Source organism: Drosophila obscura, unplaced genomic scaffold (assembly GCF_018151105.1).
Source record: "Drosophila obscura isolate BZ-5 IFL unplaced genomic scaffold, ASM1815110v1 contig_73, whole genome shotgun sequence".
Taxonomy (NCBI): Eukaryota; Metazoa; Arthropoda; class Insecta; order Diptera; family Drosophilidae; genus Drosophila; species Drosophila obscura.
In genome coordinates this window covers 639,304-656,541 of record NW_024542865.1, presented here as the reverse complement: position 1 = coordinate 656,541, position 17,238 = coordinate 639,304, and the positions used below count along the sequence as shown (strand labels likewise).

Below are 17,238 nucleotides of genomic sequence, written 5' to 3'. Positions count from 1 at the left end.
ATTTTATTATTTTTGCTTGGCTTTTTGTATGTATATTTTTAGGCGTTTTTTCATTAACTCTTGGTTTTGTTTTGTTTTTATTTAGAAAAATATAGGAAATTCAAGCTTTGCTGTGTCTTTTTGTTTGTGGAATGTTGCTTTAGTCGCCTTCATATATGTAGATACAGATATACATGCATACAAATGTATTTGGTGCATATATATTCTGTCTCTGATACACATACATATATATGTACATATATAGTTAATATTGTCATTTGGCTTTCAGAAAAATATATTATCTATGCCTTAATTTGAGTTTCTTTTTATACAAATTTCAGTTTTGTCGCAAAAAACATTTCAAGTAGCAAAAAAAATTACATACATACATTTCTTTTTTTTTTGTTTCAAAAAAATTACAAAAATTTGCTTTACAAAAGTGTTTGTTGTGTGTGTGTGTGTTTGTGTGTGTGGTTCTGGCAGAGAGAGAGAGAGAGCGGAAAAAGAAAGAGAGAGAGAGAGAGTGCTGGCTAAGCGATTCAGGAGCACTGATTGGTTTAGCCAGAGTGTCTTTCTCTCGCTCTTTTTACCTTCTCTGATCCTCTGATCTAGCCATATGCTCCAAGTTTGTGTGTGTGTGTGTGTGTGTGTTAGGTTTATACATATATTTTTATAGTGGTTTTTTTTGTTTATATATAATAATAATTGCAACAGATTCTTGTTTTCACCACCTCTTATCCATCGTTTTGGGGCGCTCTCCGCTCCTCGTTACTTAGTGGCTTGGATATGTCCCTCTTTCGTTTCTGAATCCTTATAGCTGCTCCTCCTCCTCCTCCTCCTCCTCCTCCTACTTATGTGTGTGTGCGGCTGTGGATTTGAGTCAAGGCTAGACCTTGGTGGTAAGCTTGCCGGTGGCGGCCTGCCAGGATTTGTGATGTCTACTACTAGTGCGTCCCTGTCCCTGTACCTGTCCGGGCTGCTGCTGCTGCTGCTGCTGCTGGATAAGTCTGTGTTATGTGTGCAGCGGATAGCTGCTATCCGGCTCGTGGGGACGCTGCCGCTGTTGCCGGTGCTGCGGGACGACGGCAGCAGCTTGATGGGCTTGATATCAGCACTCGGACTTGTCTTCCTCCACAAGGAACTGCGTGTCCTTGCCGGTGTCGGCGGAGGGGTCCAGCTCCCGTGTGCGCAGCTGCAGTTGCGGCGACGCCTTGTGAGTGATGCTGCTTGGGGCAATGATGGCGGAGGCTGGCTCTGTGAAGGAGCCGCCGCTCGTGGCATGCGGGTGACCCATCGCCTTGGGCTTGCCCGGCTCTCCGGGGACATCGTAGATGCCTGCGAGGGGGGAGCGGGAGAAGGATTAGTCAAGCAGCAGGGTGAACGGCAAGGAGAGTCTACTCACCGGATCCATTGCCCATGCCCGGATCCGTGGTGGTGCCCGACTGCACGGCATCGTACATGGGATTGGCAAAGTCGCGGGCCTTGTTCGCGTTCACCGTCTGCAGGTTGTAGCCCTCGATGGGCGCCACATCAGCCGCCCCCGGCGCCGAGGCGCCCGGAAAGCCGCTCTCGCTGAACTCCACGTTCGAGCCGTGGCGGAAGGTGACGCTCTGCGACGACGTCATTGCTGGCATCCGTGCCAGCTTGCCACTAGAAGAAAGCAGAAGAGAAAGCAGATTTTGAGGTGAGACACACACTGCAACAGGCGAAGCAGCAAGAGAGCCCTCATTCTATATAATCTTCGGTAGAAATCTCCGTTTGGGGGCATTCAATTGGATCTATCTTCCTGCACAACTGTCGTCTGGTATACGCGAATCAAGAATGGCTCCCGAGCAATACAAAAAGAAAGATCTACGGATACTTACAATGGACGCTTGCGAATGACATACCAGGCCCCAGCGGCAGCCATCATCACCAGAAGTATGACCATGATGGGTACAACGACGGCGGTGACGTTGGCCCCGCCGTGGCCGAATGCGCCCGTGGTGCTCTTCTCGCAGTGCTCGCCCCGGAACTCGGCCAGGCACTCGCAGACGAGCTCGCCCTGCTCGTTCTCCTTGCACAGTCCGCCGTTCTGGCAGGGGCAGATGCGCGGCGCAGGACGCGGGTGCTCGGCGGCGGCGTCGCAGATTACCTCGGCGGTGCTGCGGTGGGAGGGCAGCGGGCCGGAGGTGTCGGGGCAGGCGCAGCGGCGGCCGCCCGGCACCAGCAGGCAGAGGTGGGAGCAGGTGGCGTTGGCGCAGGGGTTCGGCAGCGAGGTGTTGTAGCGCTTGTCGTGGTAGACCTTGAGGCCGGACGGATTCACCAGGTTGCGGTGGAGCACCACCTGGACGCCGCGCCCGAACTTGTCCTGGCGCAGGAGCTCGCCGGTGTCGCGTGTGACCCAGAACATGTTGGACTCGAAGAGGTCCAGAGAGACGGGGTGTCGCAGCTGATCGCCCTTGACGATGGCCTTCCGCATGGACCCATCGGCCCGCATCGACTCAATGGCGTTCAGCTTGGTGTCCACCCAGTAGATAATGTGGTCCTGCGAGTAGTCGATGGTCAGGCCGGCGGGATGCCGGATCTGCTCGGTAATGAGGGGTCGCCGCTTAGAGCCATCCATCCAGGAGACCTCGATCTTGGGCGCCGAGCCCGCATCCGACCAGTAGATGCGTCCCAGCTGGGGGTTCACGGCTATGGAGGTGGGCACCTCCAGCCCAGCGTTCACGATGGAGCGCCGATACCGTCCGTCTGTCTTGGCCACCATGACGCGTCCGCGCGGCTTGGATCCCGTGCGGTCCATCTCCGTCCAGTAGAGGTTCGAGGCGAGCCAATCGACGGCCACGGCCGTCGGCTTGGAGCCGCCCTTCATGTTCAGGTCCTGGGCGAAGCCAATCTTGGCCCGCCCATCGATGGCGTTGACCATGTAGGAGCGCTTGATCGTCTTGTCGTAGCTGTCCGCCCAGAATACGATCTGCTGCTGGGCGTCGTAGTCCAGCGCCTCGATCCGCTTCTCCGCGGCAATCACGTCGAACTCCTCGCGCTTCTGCAGGTCCAGGCCGCGGATCTCCTGGCCGTTGGCGAACACCAGCACAACGTCCTCCTTTTCGGCCCGGCACACGCCACTGGCACCGTCCGCCAGACGGAAGCCCTCGCGGCAGCTGCACGAATAGGTGCCGTTGAGGTTGTGGCACTGGTGGGAGCAGGTGTGCTGCCGCGTGAGGCACTCGTCAACGTCCGCGCACTTCTTTTTAGTTGTCGTGGGCGATGATGTAGCCCGGATAGCAGGTGCAGATGTAGCCGCCGTCCGTCAGGTTGTGGCAGTGGTGCTGGCACCCGCCGCGGGTCTGCTCCGAGCAGCTCGCCGTATGGTGGCAGCCCAGCTCATCGCTGGCGTCGGTGCAGTCATCGGAGAAGTCGCACACCTGCGACCGCTCGATGCAGTGCTTGTTCGCGCACTGGAACTGGGTGTAGAGGTCGCAGGGCTTCTGCTTGCTGGCGCACAGGGTCATGTTGTTCTCGTCGCTGCCGTCGCCGCAGTTGTCGACCCCATCGCAGATCTGGTAGCGGGCCACGCATCGGTGGTTGGCGCACTGGAAGCGCCGCAGAGTGTCACAGTTGAAGTCGCTGCAGACGTTCGGGTCCTCGTCGCTGCCGTCACCGCAGTCGTCGGTGCCGTCACAGAGGTCCGAGAGGGAAACGCACAGGTTGTTGTTGCACTGGAAGCGGGACTCCGGGCAGTAGCGGCCGCCGGGGAAACGCGGCGGACAGCCCACCTCGTCGGACATGTCGCGGCAGTCGCGGTCCCCATCGCACCGGAAATAGGAGGCGATGCAGTGGCCAGAGGCACACTGGAACGTCCCGTTCTTGCACTGGTAGCCCTCGCAGTGCATCTCGTCCGAGTTGTCGCCGCAGTCGTCCTCGTGATCGCACTGCCACCTCGACGAGATGCACTTGCCATTGCCGCAGCGGAACTCCGACTCGGAGCACTCCCGGTAGCGACCCTTGCAGATCGCCTCGTTCTCGTCACTGGCGTCGCCGCAGTCGTCCGCAAAGTCGCACATCCATTGCCTGTGGATGGTGGTGAAAGGCGGATGGGGAAGAGGTGAGAGATGAAGGCTAGGACTAGGACTAGGACTAGGCAAGTTACTCACTTGGGTATGCATCGGTTGTTGCCGCACTTGAAATCGGTCTCCGCTGAGCATTTGGGACAGTTCTCTGGCAGCTCATCGCTGTTGTCGCGACAGTCGTCCTTGCCGTCGCAGAAGAGCCACTTGGGAATGCAGCGGTAGTTGGACTGTCCGGGACAACGCTGCCAGCCGGTGGTGCAGTTCCTCTGTCGGCACATGTACGCGGGCTCGTCGGAGTCGTCGCCACAGTCGTTGTCGAAGTCGCACATCCACAGCTGCGGTATGCAGCGTCCGTTCTTGCACGCGAACTCTGTCTTGGGGTCACAGGTGCGCTTGACTGGGAATGGGATGGAGTGGAATGGAGTTCATGGGTTCAAGTGGTAAAGGATTTCCGTTTCGACTACTTACAGCACACGGCGGGATCCTCATCGCTGCCATCCTTGCAGTCGGCATCCCCGTCGCAGCGCCAGCTGTCGAGGATGCAGCGCCCGCTGGACTTGCACTTGAAGTCGGAGAGCGGGCAGGGCAGCTCGCAGTTCTGCTCGTCGCTGCGGTCGCCGCAGTCGTCGACGCCGTCACAAATGGTTGCCGAGGGCGTGCAGTTGGTGTTCTTGCACTGGAAGGTGCCGGCGCGGCAGTGGCGCGGGGCACAGGTGGCCGGCTCGTCGCTGCCGTCCTTGCAGTCCTTCTCGCCGTCGCATTTCCAGAACCACGGTATGCACTTCTCGTCACGGCCACCGCACAGGTGCTGGCCCGCCGTGCAGTTGGCGATGCAGGTCTTGGAGTCGCGTGCCAGGTAGAACTGGTTGGGGCAGGCACACTTGTAGATGGGTGCCCCCTCCTCGATGTATCCCTCGATGTTGAGGTACGTGGACTGTGGCGGCGGGGCGATCAGGCAGAGGTGCGAGCAGCCGCCGTTGTTCGTGCTGCAGGGGTTCGTGTAGGGCAGCTGCCGGAGCGGGTGGTTGATATGTATGTCGTAGGGTCGGTGGGTGGTGTTCCTCAGGACGGTGTAGTTGGCTCCGTGGAACTTGTTGGCCCGCAGAATGGCCTTCAGGTTCCAGTCGCTCCAGTAGATGAAGTCGTCGAACAGACTCAGCGCGAACACGTGCGGCACCCGGTTGCCCGAGAGCACCGTGTGCCTGTGGCGCCCCTCCAGATCGGCGTACGCGATGTAGTCGAGATGGGCGTCCGCCCAGTAGATGCGTTCCGTGAAGTAGTCGATGGACAGGGCATTGGGCCAGGCGATGCCGTCGTTCCAGTTGAGGATGCGCGTGAAGTTGGATCCGTCCATGCCCATCTTGGCGATGTAGGCCTGCAGGTGCCAGGAGGTGAAGTACAGGTAACCGATGCCCGGATGCACGACAATCGCCCGGGGATCGACAACGCCACTGCGCAGGGTTGTCCGCTTGGTGCCGTCCAGCTCGGAGACGTCCAGGTTCTTCGAGTGGCGGTCCAGCCAGTACAACTTGCGGCCCACCCAGTCGATGGCGATGCCCTCGAGCCCGTGCGAGTCGTGCCTAATGACGGCCTCACGTTCCGGCGGCGTCTCGTCCTCGGGGCCCGTGTACTTGGCCCGGAATATCGTCTTGGCCGTCACATCGCAGAAGTACATGTACTCCTCGCGGATGTCAAAGTCCAAGGCCACCACGTTCATCAGGTCCTGGTGCATCAGGTTGTACTGGTGCCCGTCCACGGACATGTTCCGCACGTAGTACTTATTGGTGAAGATCAGCCACGGCGGTGTGTTGTCCTTCCGCTTGCACGTATGCTCGTCGTTCTGCCGCTCGTAGTAGGTCTCGTCGCACTTGCAGTAGAAGCTGCCCGGCGTATTCGAGCAGTGCTGCGAGCAGGCGCCCGGCTGCTCCAGGCATTCGTCCACATCCGCGCACGCCTTGCCATCGGCCAAGAGTCTGGGGGAAGGAACAATAAAAGGTACACAATAAGTAACTCTCCTTTGACTCCTCTAAGGCTTCTCAGCCCTCAGAGATTTGCACCGAATTTAGCCACGTTTTAGACTTTTACATACACATGTATGTACTGATTGGAAAATAAACGAGAAGGAACGTGTGAGTCGCTTCTATGGCCGCGACTCTACTCTTATGCCTGCTACTCGGTACAATATTTACATATTTCTACGAGTACTGTGTATAAAAGCGAGACGTTAAAAATTCATCCCCCTGTGGTATGCACTCACTTGTAGCCTTCGTTGCAGTCGCAGTAGTAGCTGGTGAGGGTGTCCACACACTTGTGTCCACACTGATTGATCTCCACCTTGGCGCACTCGTCCACGTTGCAGTGGGCGGGCTCGTCGGACTCGTCCGAGCAGTCCGGATACTTGTTGCAGACCAGGCTGTAGTCGATGCACTGCCCGTTGGTGCACGCGAACTGACCCTGCGGACAGGTGACGTTGTCCTTTTTGCAGTTAACCTCGTCCGAATGGTCGCCGCAGTCGTCCTCGCCGTCACAGCGGTACTGGTTCCGGATGCACTTGAAATTCTGGCAGGTGAACTCCTGGGGCGAGCAGGTCTTGTACTTTGAGTTGCAGAACTTGCCCTCGTCGGTGCCGTCGCCGCAGTCGTTGTCGTGATCACATAGCCATCCCTGCATCAGACAGACAGAGAGGGAGAGAGAGAGAGAGATAGAGAGGGACGCTCAGGGAGTGAGTGGGAGGCGGGCAAAGGGCGGAGGTAGACTTACCTTGTTGATGCACCTGCCGTTGCCGCAGGTGAACATGTCCTCGCCGCAGGGCTGCTGGGTGGCACAGTTGTGCAGGGTGGTGTTCTCATCGGCTCCGTCCACGCAATCGGGGTCTCCGTCGCAGATCCACTTCTTGGGTATGCACTGGGCCCGCTGCCACGACTTGTTCTCCACGCACGTAAATTCAGTCTCCTCATCGCACTTGCGATCATCTGAATGAAGGGGGAAAGGAGGTGTAGGTATAGAGAGAGTCAGGGACTTTGGCACTCTACTTACTGCACTGATGGCGATTGTCCTCGTCGCTGTTGTCCAAGCAGTCGTTGTCCCCGTCGCATATGTAGATCCTCGGAATGCAGTTGCCATTGTCGCAGGTGAAGAGATCCCCGAAGCAGGTGCGCCCCTCGGACTTGCAGTAGTCTGGCGGCTCGTCGGCTCCGTCGCCGCAATCGTCGTCGCCGTCGCAGTACCAGGTGGCCGGAATGCAGCGATGGTTGGGGCACCGGAAGCTGTTGGTGGGGCAGGTGCGCTGGCCGCAGTGCAGCGGATCCTCGTCAGAGTTGTCGCCGCAGTCGTTGTCGCCGTCGCAAAGCCAGTAGGGCTCCACACAGATGTTGGTCTTCTCGCACTTGAGGTGGTTCGCCGGACAGGTGGTGTTCATGGGGCAGCGCTCGTGCGTCTCGTCGGAGGTGGCGTTGTCCTTGCAGTCGTTCACCCCGTTGCAGACCTGCGCCTGCGGTATGCACCGTCCGTTGCCGCAGGTGAACTCCCCGTCCACGCAGGGCGGATACGTGCAGCCCAGCTCGTCGGAGCCATCCTTGCAGTCGTTCTCGTGGTCGCACTTCCACGACTTGAAGATGCATCGCCCGTTGTTGCAGCGGAACTCGTTCGGCGAGCAGGAGTGGTAGGCGCAGTAGTTGGGATCCTCGTCCGAGTTGTCCCCGCAGTCATCGTCGCCGTCGCAGGACCACATCCTCGAGATGCAGCGTCCGTTCTGGCAGTAGAACTTGCTCGCCTCGCACGTGTTGTTGCGCGGCGCGCACATCCGCCCCTCGTTCACCACCTTGGTGTTGTCGTCGCACTTGCACTCGGCCTTGCCGTTGGGCGCCGGATGGCAGCTCTGGGCACAGCCGCCGTTGTTTATCCGGCAGGGATTGACGTCGCACTTCTGCCTGTCGGCGCTGTAGATGCGAATGTCGCGGGGCGAGTCCTCCAGCCGCTTCACCATCTCGACCATGCTGGCGCCCGTGTGCTTTTCGGCCCGGTACACGCCGCGCAGCTGCAGGTCCGTCCAGTAGATGTAGTTGCGGAACACGGTGATGGCGAAGGGGTAGATGGTGGCGGCCACCAGCAGCTCCCGGTTGTGACCCTCCAGGTCGCTGCGCTCGATCTTCTCGCGCACGGCATCCGTCCAGTAGAGGCGCCGCTCGTCATAGTCGATGGCCAGGCCGCTGGGCTGCGACAGGTCCTTGTCCACGATGGCCCGCTTCAGGGAGCCGGCCATCGTGGTGCGGAATATCTTGCCGGAGGTGCCGAAGCGTCCCCAGTCCGTGAAGAACAGAGTGCCGTTGCACGGGTCCAGGACAATGGCTCGCGGCCTCTCCACCCGGGCAATCATCACCAGCTCTGTGCCGTCGAGGTTCATCGCGTATATGGAGTTGTTGGAGCTGTCCGTCCAGTAGATCTTGTGCTGCGTCCAGTCGTAGGCAATGCCCTCCGGATTGATGCCCTTGTTGAGGACCACAGTGATGTCGCTGTGGCTCGGCTTGTTGGCCTTCGTGTAGGCGATCTTGGCCCACGGCCGGATCTGGGTGTACAGCATCCGGTTGTCGGCAAAGTCAAAGTCCAGGCCCACCACATTGGTGAGGTTCGTGAGCGGCGTGAACGGCACCTCCGTGGAGTGGGGATCTAGGTTGACGGCGCGGATCTCTGTGCGTGTGGCAAACACCAGATACTCGTTGACCGACTCGCACTTGCGCTCGTCCGCCCCCAGCTTCCCGGTGGCGCACTCGCAGCGGAAGTTGCGTCCCCCCGTGCTGGCGCCCGAGTCCGGGGGAAAGCTGAAGCAGAGCTGGTCGCAGCCGCCGTTGCCGAGATGGGCGCACGGATTGCTGTCGTCCTGCGGCTGATTGTTGATGTTGTATATGGCAATGTCGCGCAGCTTGTCGAGATTGGTTCGCACCCGCGTCACCACCGAGTCGTTGCTGTTGTGCTTGGAGGCCTTGAAGACGGTCATCAGGTTGCGGTCCACCCAGTAGACGTCATTGAGGTACACCGCAATGCCAATGGGGCTGGGCAGGTCGCGGTGTATCACCTTGCGGTTGGCGCCGCTGTACGAGATCTTCTGTATGGTGTCCAGCTTCGAGTCCACCCAGTAGATGTCGTGCGTCTGCATGTCGATGGTGAGGTCGCGGGGCAGCGATATGCCCGAGGTGACCAGCGGCGTCCACTTGCTGCCGTCGAGCAGCGCCTTGCCGATCCGCGGATGCTGGCCGTAGTCGATCCAGTAGAGCAGCCGCTTGATGGGGTCCACCGCCAGCTCCCGCGGTGCGTCGTTGGTCGTCTTCACGAGCACCTTGCGATTGCTGCCGTCCAGCCAGCTCACCTCCACGTAGTTCTCGTGCGGATAGACATTGGTGAAGTACATGTTGCCGGCCACCCAGTCGATGGTGAGTCCCCGGATGCCGTTGCTCCCAATGCCGTCCTTGATCACGTGCTGCAGATCGGTGCCGTTCGGCCGGGACCGGAAGATGCCGTTCCAGTAGCCGCGATTGAACTCCGCCCAGTAGATCCACTGCTCGCGGTACATGACGTCCACGTGGAGTATGTGGTGGCCCGGCCCGCTGATGGGGACCATCGCCTCGGCGCTGTCGCTCAGGCTGTAGCCGCGGATCATGTCCAGCTGCGAGACAACGGCGAATGTCTTGTAGGCCACGCAGTTGATCTCGTTCTCCTTGCGGTACCCGATGCCGCAGGCGCAGGTGCGAGTGGCCGCCGGCCCCGGTATGCACAGGTGCTTGCAGCCGCCGTTGTTCGTCTGGCAGGGATGCTGCATCGTGGCCCGCTTCTTGTAGATCATCATGGAGCGCAGATCGGGCTCGTTGTCGACGATGGTCTTGCGGTTGTCGCCGTTCGGCAGATCCACGCGCACGATCTTCTCGTAGACGGGGTCCAGGTAGTAGAGCCGGTGGTCGAGGATGCCCAGGCTGCGGGGCTTGGCAATGGGATGGCCGTCGGTCATGATGATTGTGTGGTCCTCCCCATTGTAGTCCATGGAGCCGATGACCGGCGGATTGCTCGAGCTGTAGTACAGCATCTTCTTGTCAATGTCCACGGCGATGCTCTCCGGATGGGTGAGGTCCTGGAACAGCAGCTGCGCATTCTGGCCGTTCATGTCGACGCGGCCAATCTTGACGGGCACCTCGAGCACCCCGTTGTCGATCCAGAAGAGCTTGCCCTCGCTGGGATCCAGTACGATCTGCTTGGGCCTGGACACCGAGTTGGGGTAGCCATCGTTGGCCAGGATGATGGTGCGGTACTTCTGCTTGCCGTCCACCCGCACCGCCTCGATGTTGCTGGCCACCCGATTGCCGATGTACAGATTGCGGCCCAGCCAGTCGAAGGCGATGGTGTACGGCGCGCCCACAATCCCGTTGTCCGCCCCCAGGAAGAGGGTCTTGTTGCCGCCGCCGTAGGGGGTCGTGTAGATGGTGCAGTTCTCGTCGTCGTCCTCCCGTCCCTGCACCCAGTACAGGGTCTCCCCCTTGCGGTCAAAGTCCAGTCCGGTGCTACTCTCAATGCCAATGACGGGGGCCAGGGCGCCGGCCCGCGCGTCCCCTCCATTCAGGGGCAGATCGACGATCTGCGTGCCCTTGACGACCATCAGGAAGGGGTTCTCCTCCTCGATGCAGCGCCCCTCGCTGAGCAGCTTGAAGCCGGGCTTGCACTTGCAGGAGTAGCCCTCGGTGACGCTGGGGCTGAGCAGGCACAGGTGCTGGCACTTGGCCTGGGCGCACGGATTCGGGTGCATGGGCTGCAGGCTGGCGTGGTGCACATGGATGGACAGCGGCTGGCTGATCAGGTGCGAGACGACCGTCTGGTTCTTGCCCCGGAACTTGTTCGCCGAGAGCACGCGGTTCAGCTGGCGGTCCGTCCAGTAGAGCGTGTCCTCGAATAGGGACAGCGAGTGCGGATGGAGCAGGTAGTGGCTGCTGGCCAGCACCTGCTGCCGCCCGGTCCCATTGTAGTAGCAGAAGTCGATAAAGTCCAGCTTCGAGTCGGCAAAGTAGACACGCTTGGTGGCTATGTCCAGGGTGAGGCCGTTCGGCCAGTAGATCTTCGTGTTGATGATCGTCTTGCGCATGGTGCCGTCCATGCCGATGCGCTCGACGCGCGGATTCTCGCCCCAGTCAGTCCAGAAGATCCAGCGCGCCCCGGGACTGGGATCGATGCACATGCCGCGCGGCTGGGTGATGTTCTCCCGCACCAGGACCAGTCGGTTCGAGCCGTTCTCGGCAGACACCTCGATGGTGTTGAGCTTGCTGTCCAGCCAGTAGAGGTTCTGCGCTATCCAGTCGTAGGCCAGGCCCTCGACCAGGTCCAGCCCTGTGTTGATGATCTCCTGTGGCTCCATGCCGCGGTCCAGGCGCGAGATCTTCTTCAGCTTCATGTCGCTCCAGAAGATGGTGCCCGTGTGCATGTTCGAGGCGGTGGCCACCACGTTCTCCACGATAATGGGCACCCGCTCCAGGCCCTGCTCCTTGAGGTCCGCCACCAGTATGGAGTGGCGGTTGGAGATGATCAGGAAGGCGGCCGTGTGGTTGACGGCCTTGCAGGTGTGCTTGTTCGGCTCCAGGACGTAGCCGTCCGTGCAGGAGCAGAAGTACGAGCCCTTCGTGTTGGTGCACTGCTGCGAGCAGAGTCCCGGCGGATCGCACTCGTTGGTGTCGATGCAGGTGAAGCCGTCATCGCCGATCTCCGAGCCGGGCGGGCACACGCACAGCGCCCCGTTGGGCGTCTTCTGGCAGAAGCTGGAGCACTGGCCCGTCTGGTGCTCGCACTCGGCCAGGTCACAGCCCTCGCCCTCATCGGCCCCGTTGGGGCAGTCGGGGCTGTCGTCGCAGACGGAGGTGATGTTCACGCAGCGCTCACTCACGCCCGGACACTGCCATTGGAAGTGGGGGCACTTGAAGGGCGGCGGCACACACGCGTGCTCCGCCCCCTCGTCCGAGTTGTCGCCGCAGTCGTCCTTGCCGTCGCAGATGTACGCCTTGAAGACGCAGTTGGTGTTGTTGCACTTGAAGAAGTTCTGGGCACAGGTTATCTGGCCGCAGTCCTGCTCATCCGAGTGATCGGAGCAGTCGTTGGAGCCGTCGCAGTGCCAGGCGATCGGTATGCAGAAGCCCGTCGACTTGCAGCGGAAGTGCTTCTCCAGGTTGCACTGGTTGGGCCCCATCGAGGGGCAGCCGACCTCGTCGCTGCCGTCGTTGCAGTCGGGTATGCCGTCACACTTGTACGACTCCTCCACGCACTGCCGCAGGTCGGAGCACTTGAACTGGTTCGTCAGACAGCTGATCGGCGGACAATCCTTCTCGTCCTGCTTGTCGAAGCAATCATCGTCGCCGTCGCACACCCAACTCTGCGGTATGCAGTGGCCCGTGCGCGGACACGTGAACTGGAAGTAGGCGCACGTCTTCTCCGCACAGAAGTCGCCCTCGTCGCTGCTGTCGCCGCAATCGTTCTCGCTGTCACACTTCCACATGTTCGGGATGCACCGCCCGTTGGCGCACGCGAACTGCGAGGTGCCGCAGGTCACGTTGCCGCAGTCCAGCTCATCCGAGTTGTCCCCGCAGTCGTTCTCCTGGTCGCAGCGGAAGTTCTGCGGTATGCAGCGTCCCGATCTGCACTGGAACTCGTTCGATCCGCAGGTCGGCTCTAGGTTTTCGGCGGGAAAGACAAGTGAGAATTCATTTAGAGTTTGTTTTAATGGTCTTTGTTATCGTGTTGGGTGCTGTGTTCAGGGTTCAGGGTTCAGGGTTCAGGCTTCAGGGTGGGACTTACTTGTGCAGTTCTGCTCCTCATCGCTGTTGTCCAGACAGTCGTCATCGCCGTCGCAGACCCAGGACTTGGGAATGCAGCGCTGGTTGTTGCAGGTGAAGTCCCACGAGTTGGGGCAGGGCTGGACGGGAGGTTCGGCACTGGGGTCGGGCACGCAGCTCATCTGATCCTCGGCGAGGCGCTCGCCGTAGGGGCAGGAGCAGCGCGCCTGCAGGCGGCCAACCGACGGCGCAATCTCCCCCCCGGCGGTGGTCGCATTCTGGGGGGCGATGGGCACGGCGAAGCAGATCTTCTGGCAGCCGCCGTTGTTGCGATTGCAGGGCTGTGTGTCCGCGATGCGCTGCACCTCGTGGCTGTAGACCTTGACGCCGTAGAGGCGGTTGGTCTGCGGCTCGCGCACCATCATCTCCTCCTGCTCGCCGGTGAGCTTGTGCAGCCGGATGATGGCGTCCAGCCGCCAGTCCGTGATGTACATCCAATCGTTGTGGATGACAATGGAGAACGGGTGGCGGACAAGCCGCGAGTTCACTGTCTTGATATCGGTGCCGTCCAGATTGGCGTGCTGGACATGGTCGAGCAGGGCGTCGCACCAGTAGACGCGGTCCTCCTTGAAGTCGATGGACAGCCCGTTGGGCCAGCCCAGGGTGACGTTCTTGAAGACCAGCAGACCAGTGCCGTCCGTGTTGGCGCGGGTGATGTTCGCGGGTCGGTCCCACTCGGAAAAGAAAATGAAGCCCCGATTCGGGTGGACGACAATGGCGCGCGGGCGCTTCAGGTTCTTGAGCAGGGTGCGGCGGTGGGTGACGTTGCGGGTGGAGAGCACGTTGAGGGTGCCCTTGCGGGAGTCAATGTAGTAGAGGTTCTTGGAGGCCCAGTCGACGGCCAGGCCCTCGACACCCTCGTTCTGGGAGGCCAGCACGATCTCCCTGCCAGTGCCGTTCCTGTGCACCCGGTAGATCACGTCCTGGAGCACGTCCGAGTAGTAGATGAACTCGTCGCGCGCATCGAAGTCGAGGCCCACGAAGCGGGCCCGCCGCGACACCACCGGCATGATGGCGTCGCTGAATCCCTCGATGACCGGCTCCAGCACCTTGCCCTTGATGAAACGCTGCTGCGAGTACATGAGGAACTCCCCCACGGGCTTGCACAGCTTGAGGTCCGTCTCCAGCTGGTAGCCCGTGGAGCAGGCGCAGCGGAAGCCCAGCCCCGTGGGCGCCCCCTTCACGGCGGTCACGATGCACATGTGGTTGCAGCCGCCGTTGTTGTTGCCGCACGGATTCGAGACGCGCGGCTGACTGAGCGCGTGCACCGCGATGATGCCCTTCGGCTCGCGGATATCCTTGGCCTTGTACGTCACCTGAATGGAGCTGGGCCCCTCGAACTTGTCCACGGACATGATGCCCTGCTTGGTGGCGTCCGTCCAGTAGATGCGGTTCTCGAAGAGCGCCAGGCGCGACGGACTCGGCACCTGCTGTCCCCGCAGCACCATCACGCGGTGGGCGCCCTCGTAGTCCACGGACTCGATGTAGTCCAACAGGGAGTCGCACCAGAAGACCCGCTTGCCAATTATGTCCACGGTCACGCCACTCGCCTTGTACGCCGCCTCGGAGACGATGGACCGGGCGTGGGTTCCGTCCATGTGGGCGCGCAGCACCTGACCTCCGTCGGCGACGAACATCAGGCCGGCGGTGGGGTCGAGCGCCAGATCGGCAGGGCTGGTTAGGTTCGAGCCCAGGACGACAGCGTGCCACTGGCCGCTCAGCTCGAAGACGTCGATCTTCTGGCCCACCAGGTCAGCCACATAGATCTTGTCGCCCACCCAATCGACGGCGAGAGCCACCGGCGCCCAGGTGCCGGGCAGGGTCTGGTCGAAGGGGGACACGGCCTTGTTCAGGGGATCCAGGGGCAGGGACTGCACCTTCCTCGTCTTGATGTCCGACCAGTAGAGCGTGTTGCGGGCATAGTGGAAGGAGACGCCCGCTGCAGCGGTGGCATTGGCCAGAATGCGGGGATCGGCGCCATGGGAAAACATCCTCATTATGGCCCGATCGTGGGCGAAGATCAGCTGCAGGTTGTCGGCGTCCGGGGCGATGCACTTGGAGTCGTTGATCAGCGTATAGCCCTGGGCACACTGGCACGTGTACGAGCCCAGGGTGTTGGTGCACAGCTGGTCGCAGTGGCCCCACTCCGCGCACTCGTCCAGATCCACGCAGGTGCGGTTGTCCGGGGCCAGGGACTGGCCGGGTCGACAGTAGCAGATGCCGCCCGTCAGCGAGGGTCCGCACTTGAACTCACAGCTGAGGGCTGGACAGGAGGCGATAGCTGGTCGGTCGAGAGGGGGGCGGAAAAGGAGAACGAAAATGGTATAGAGAAAAAGGGAGCGAGGGGGTGGATGGCGGTAGGGGCGGCAGTGAGGGGTACTCACAGCAGTTGGTCTCCTCATCGCTGCCGTCCTCGCAGTCGCGTTTCCCGTCGCATAGCTGCGACTTCAGGATGCACTTGGGGGCCCCATTGACGCCGCCGCGTGGACAGAGGAACTTGTTGTCCGGACAGGCGATGGCCGTGCAATTGGCCTCGTCGCTCTTGTCCGCGCAGTCGTGGTAGCCGTCGCAGTGGAAGTTGTAGGGAATGCACAGGGCATTCGTGCACCGGAACTGGGCGTGATGGCAGGGAGGAAAGTCTGAAAAGGATATGGTGATGTGATGTGATGTTAAAGTGTGACGGGGTGGGGTGGGGGGTAATGCTGCACTTACTGCATCCTTGCTCGTCCGAATTGTCGCCGCAGTCGTCGCGATGATTGCATTTAAGGGCCGCATCGATGCACTTGTGTCCGCTGGCGCAGCGGAACTGATCCAGGCGACAGGCCACGCCGCTGCAGCCGTCCTCGTCGCGTCCGGTCCGGCAGTCGAGATAGCCATCGCAGCGCTTCTCCTTGGGCACGCAGGGTCCGGCCAGGCGGGTGCCCTCCGCGGGCGCAGCACCGTTGGGGGCATTGCAGAAGACGTCCGTGTGCTGGCACTTGCGATAGGCTGCGGGAAATTGCGATTGGATGTAATTTAAGAACACTTTCAGTCGTCACTGCACTTATGTACATATGTACATAGGTGTGATTAATTGCCTTTGCATATGGTAAACAGGAAGGACGTGCTTTCTAGGCCAAGGCCACCACCAGCCACTCTCCACTCCCCATACCTTAGCCACAGCCACAGCCACAAAGTTTGTGTGGTGAAGTGAACCCATGCATGTACATATGTATGTACATATGTATGTACATATGTAACACACACTGCTTTGCACAGCAGCGATCTGTAACTTGAACGCAGATCGGCGGCATGTTCGTGCATGTCCATGCATGTTGGTCCCAGGCAGAGAACACGCGCACTAATACTTGTGCGGCGGTACTCTCTTCATACATACATATGTATGTATAATGCGTGGGAGAGCTCGCGCTCTCTCAATCAAGCAACCAATTGCTCGCTCTGTGGACTTCTGATACAACAATGGATTTCTAACATAACATCAGCTCCATTGCCCGACTCGCAGCCACCCAGTGTGGAGGCCATAACTCAGTGGCCAAGAAAGCGAAGGCACAGCGGGCGTCCAGGACTCAGGACACTCAGGACACTAAGGACTCGGCCATTGTTGAAACGCTCTCTCGAATTGTCGGCTTAAAAATGGGTGCCAACAAAACTATTTGTGCTGCTAAAGACATTAAATTTTGATGCCAGACATTCGGCAGAGAAGTATTGCCTCTTCTCTGATGGAATGGCTTGGGTTGGCTCGGGTTGGGTCTGGGATTGGGTTTTGGGTTCGGGATGGGCGCATGGCGTATGGTATACATAATGCATAGTTGCTGTACAAATGTCGGGCGTGATTGTCTGTCTGTCTGACTGCCCGGGTGTCCATGTCCGTGTGTCTCTCCATCTGTCTGCCCGCCCCCGGCCACGGCCCTGGTCCCTGCCCCGTCCTCCCCCGCATTGTGCACTTGAGTTGTGTCTGTGTTGGCAGGCAAAAGTGCTATAAATTATCGAGTAGTTGGTTGCAGGACGCACCCTTTTCTTTGCCCCCAACCACAGCGAAACACACACAAGAAAATGGTGGACAGTGAATAGACATGGGACATACCCAGAAGTAATAGCTTGCCTCAAAATAGGTGCCTTGGTGAAAGAAAAGTACCTCTCTTTATTTTCTCTATTTTGCCTTTGGTTTGAGTGCTGAACCACTTCATCATTTGCCCTTCGCTGCAGCAGTACAGGCGTGTGGACTTGGGGGGCGTGTGGGCTAACAAGAAAGAGGCAGCGGCCCTGGCCATTGCTCAGCCAAAGTCGTGCATTTGAATGACTAAATTAAAGCCACTGTCATGGATCAGGACCTATAGAATATGATATATGTA

At 59.8% G+C, this 17,238-nt stretch overlaps 1 protein-coding gene across 1 annotated transcript in view; it reads right to left on the bottom strand.

Annotated features, from left to right (window-relative positions):
• Positions 1-466: 466 nt before the first annotated feature.
• LOC111065122 (low-density lipoprotein receptor-related protein 2) overlaps positions 467-17,238 on the bottom strand; it is a 116,347-nt gene continuing 99,575 nt past the window's right edge. Inside the window, 12 exon segments of the mRNA XM_022353117.2 lie at positions 467-1,314; positions 1,382-1,629; positions 1,845-3,214; positions 3,216-4,032; positions 4,116-4,428; positions 4,500-6,004; positions 6,289-6,695; positions 6,792-7,003; positions 7,068-12,722; positions 12,849-15,167; positions 15,271-15,525; positions 15,599-15,874. Coding sequence (XP_022208809.2) covers positions 1,088-1,314; positions 1,382-1,629; positions 1,845-3,214; positions 3,216-4,032; positions 4,116-4,428; positions 4,500-6,004; positions 6,289-6,695; positions 6,792-7,003; positions 7,068-12,722; positions 12,849-15,167; positions 15,271-15,525; positions 15,599-15,874 — 13,604 coding nt within the window. The 3' untranslated portion in view covers positions 467-1,087.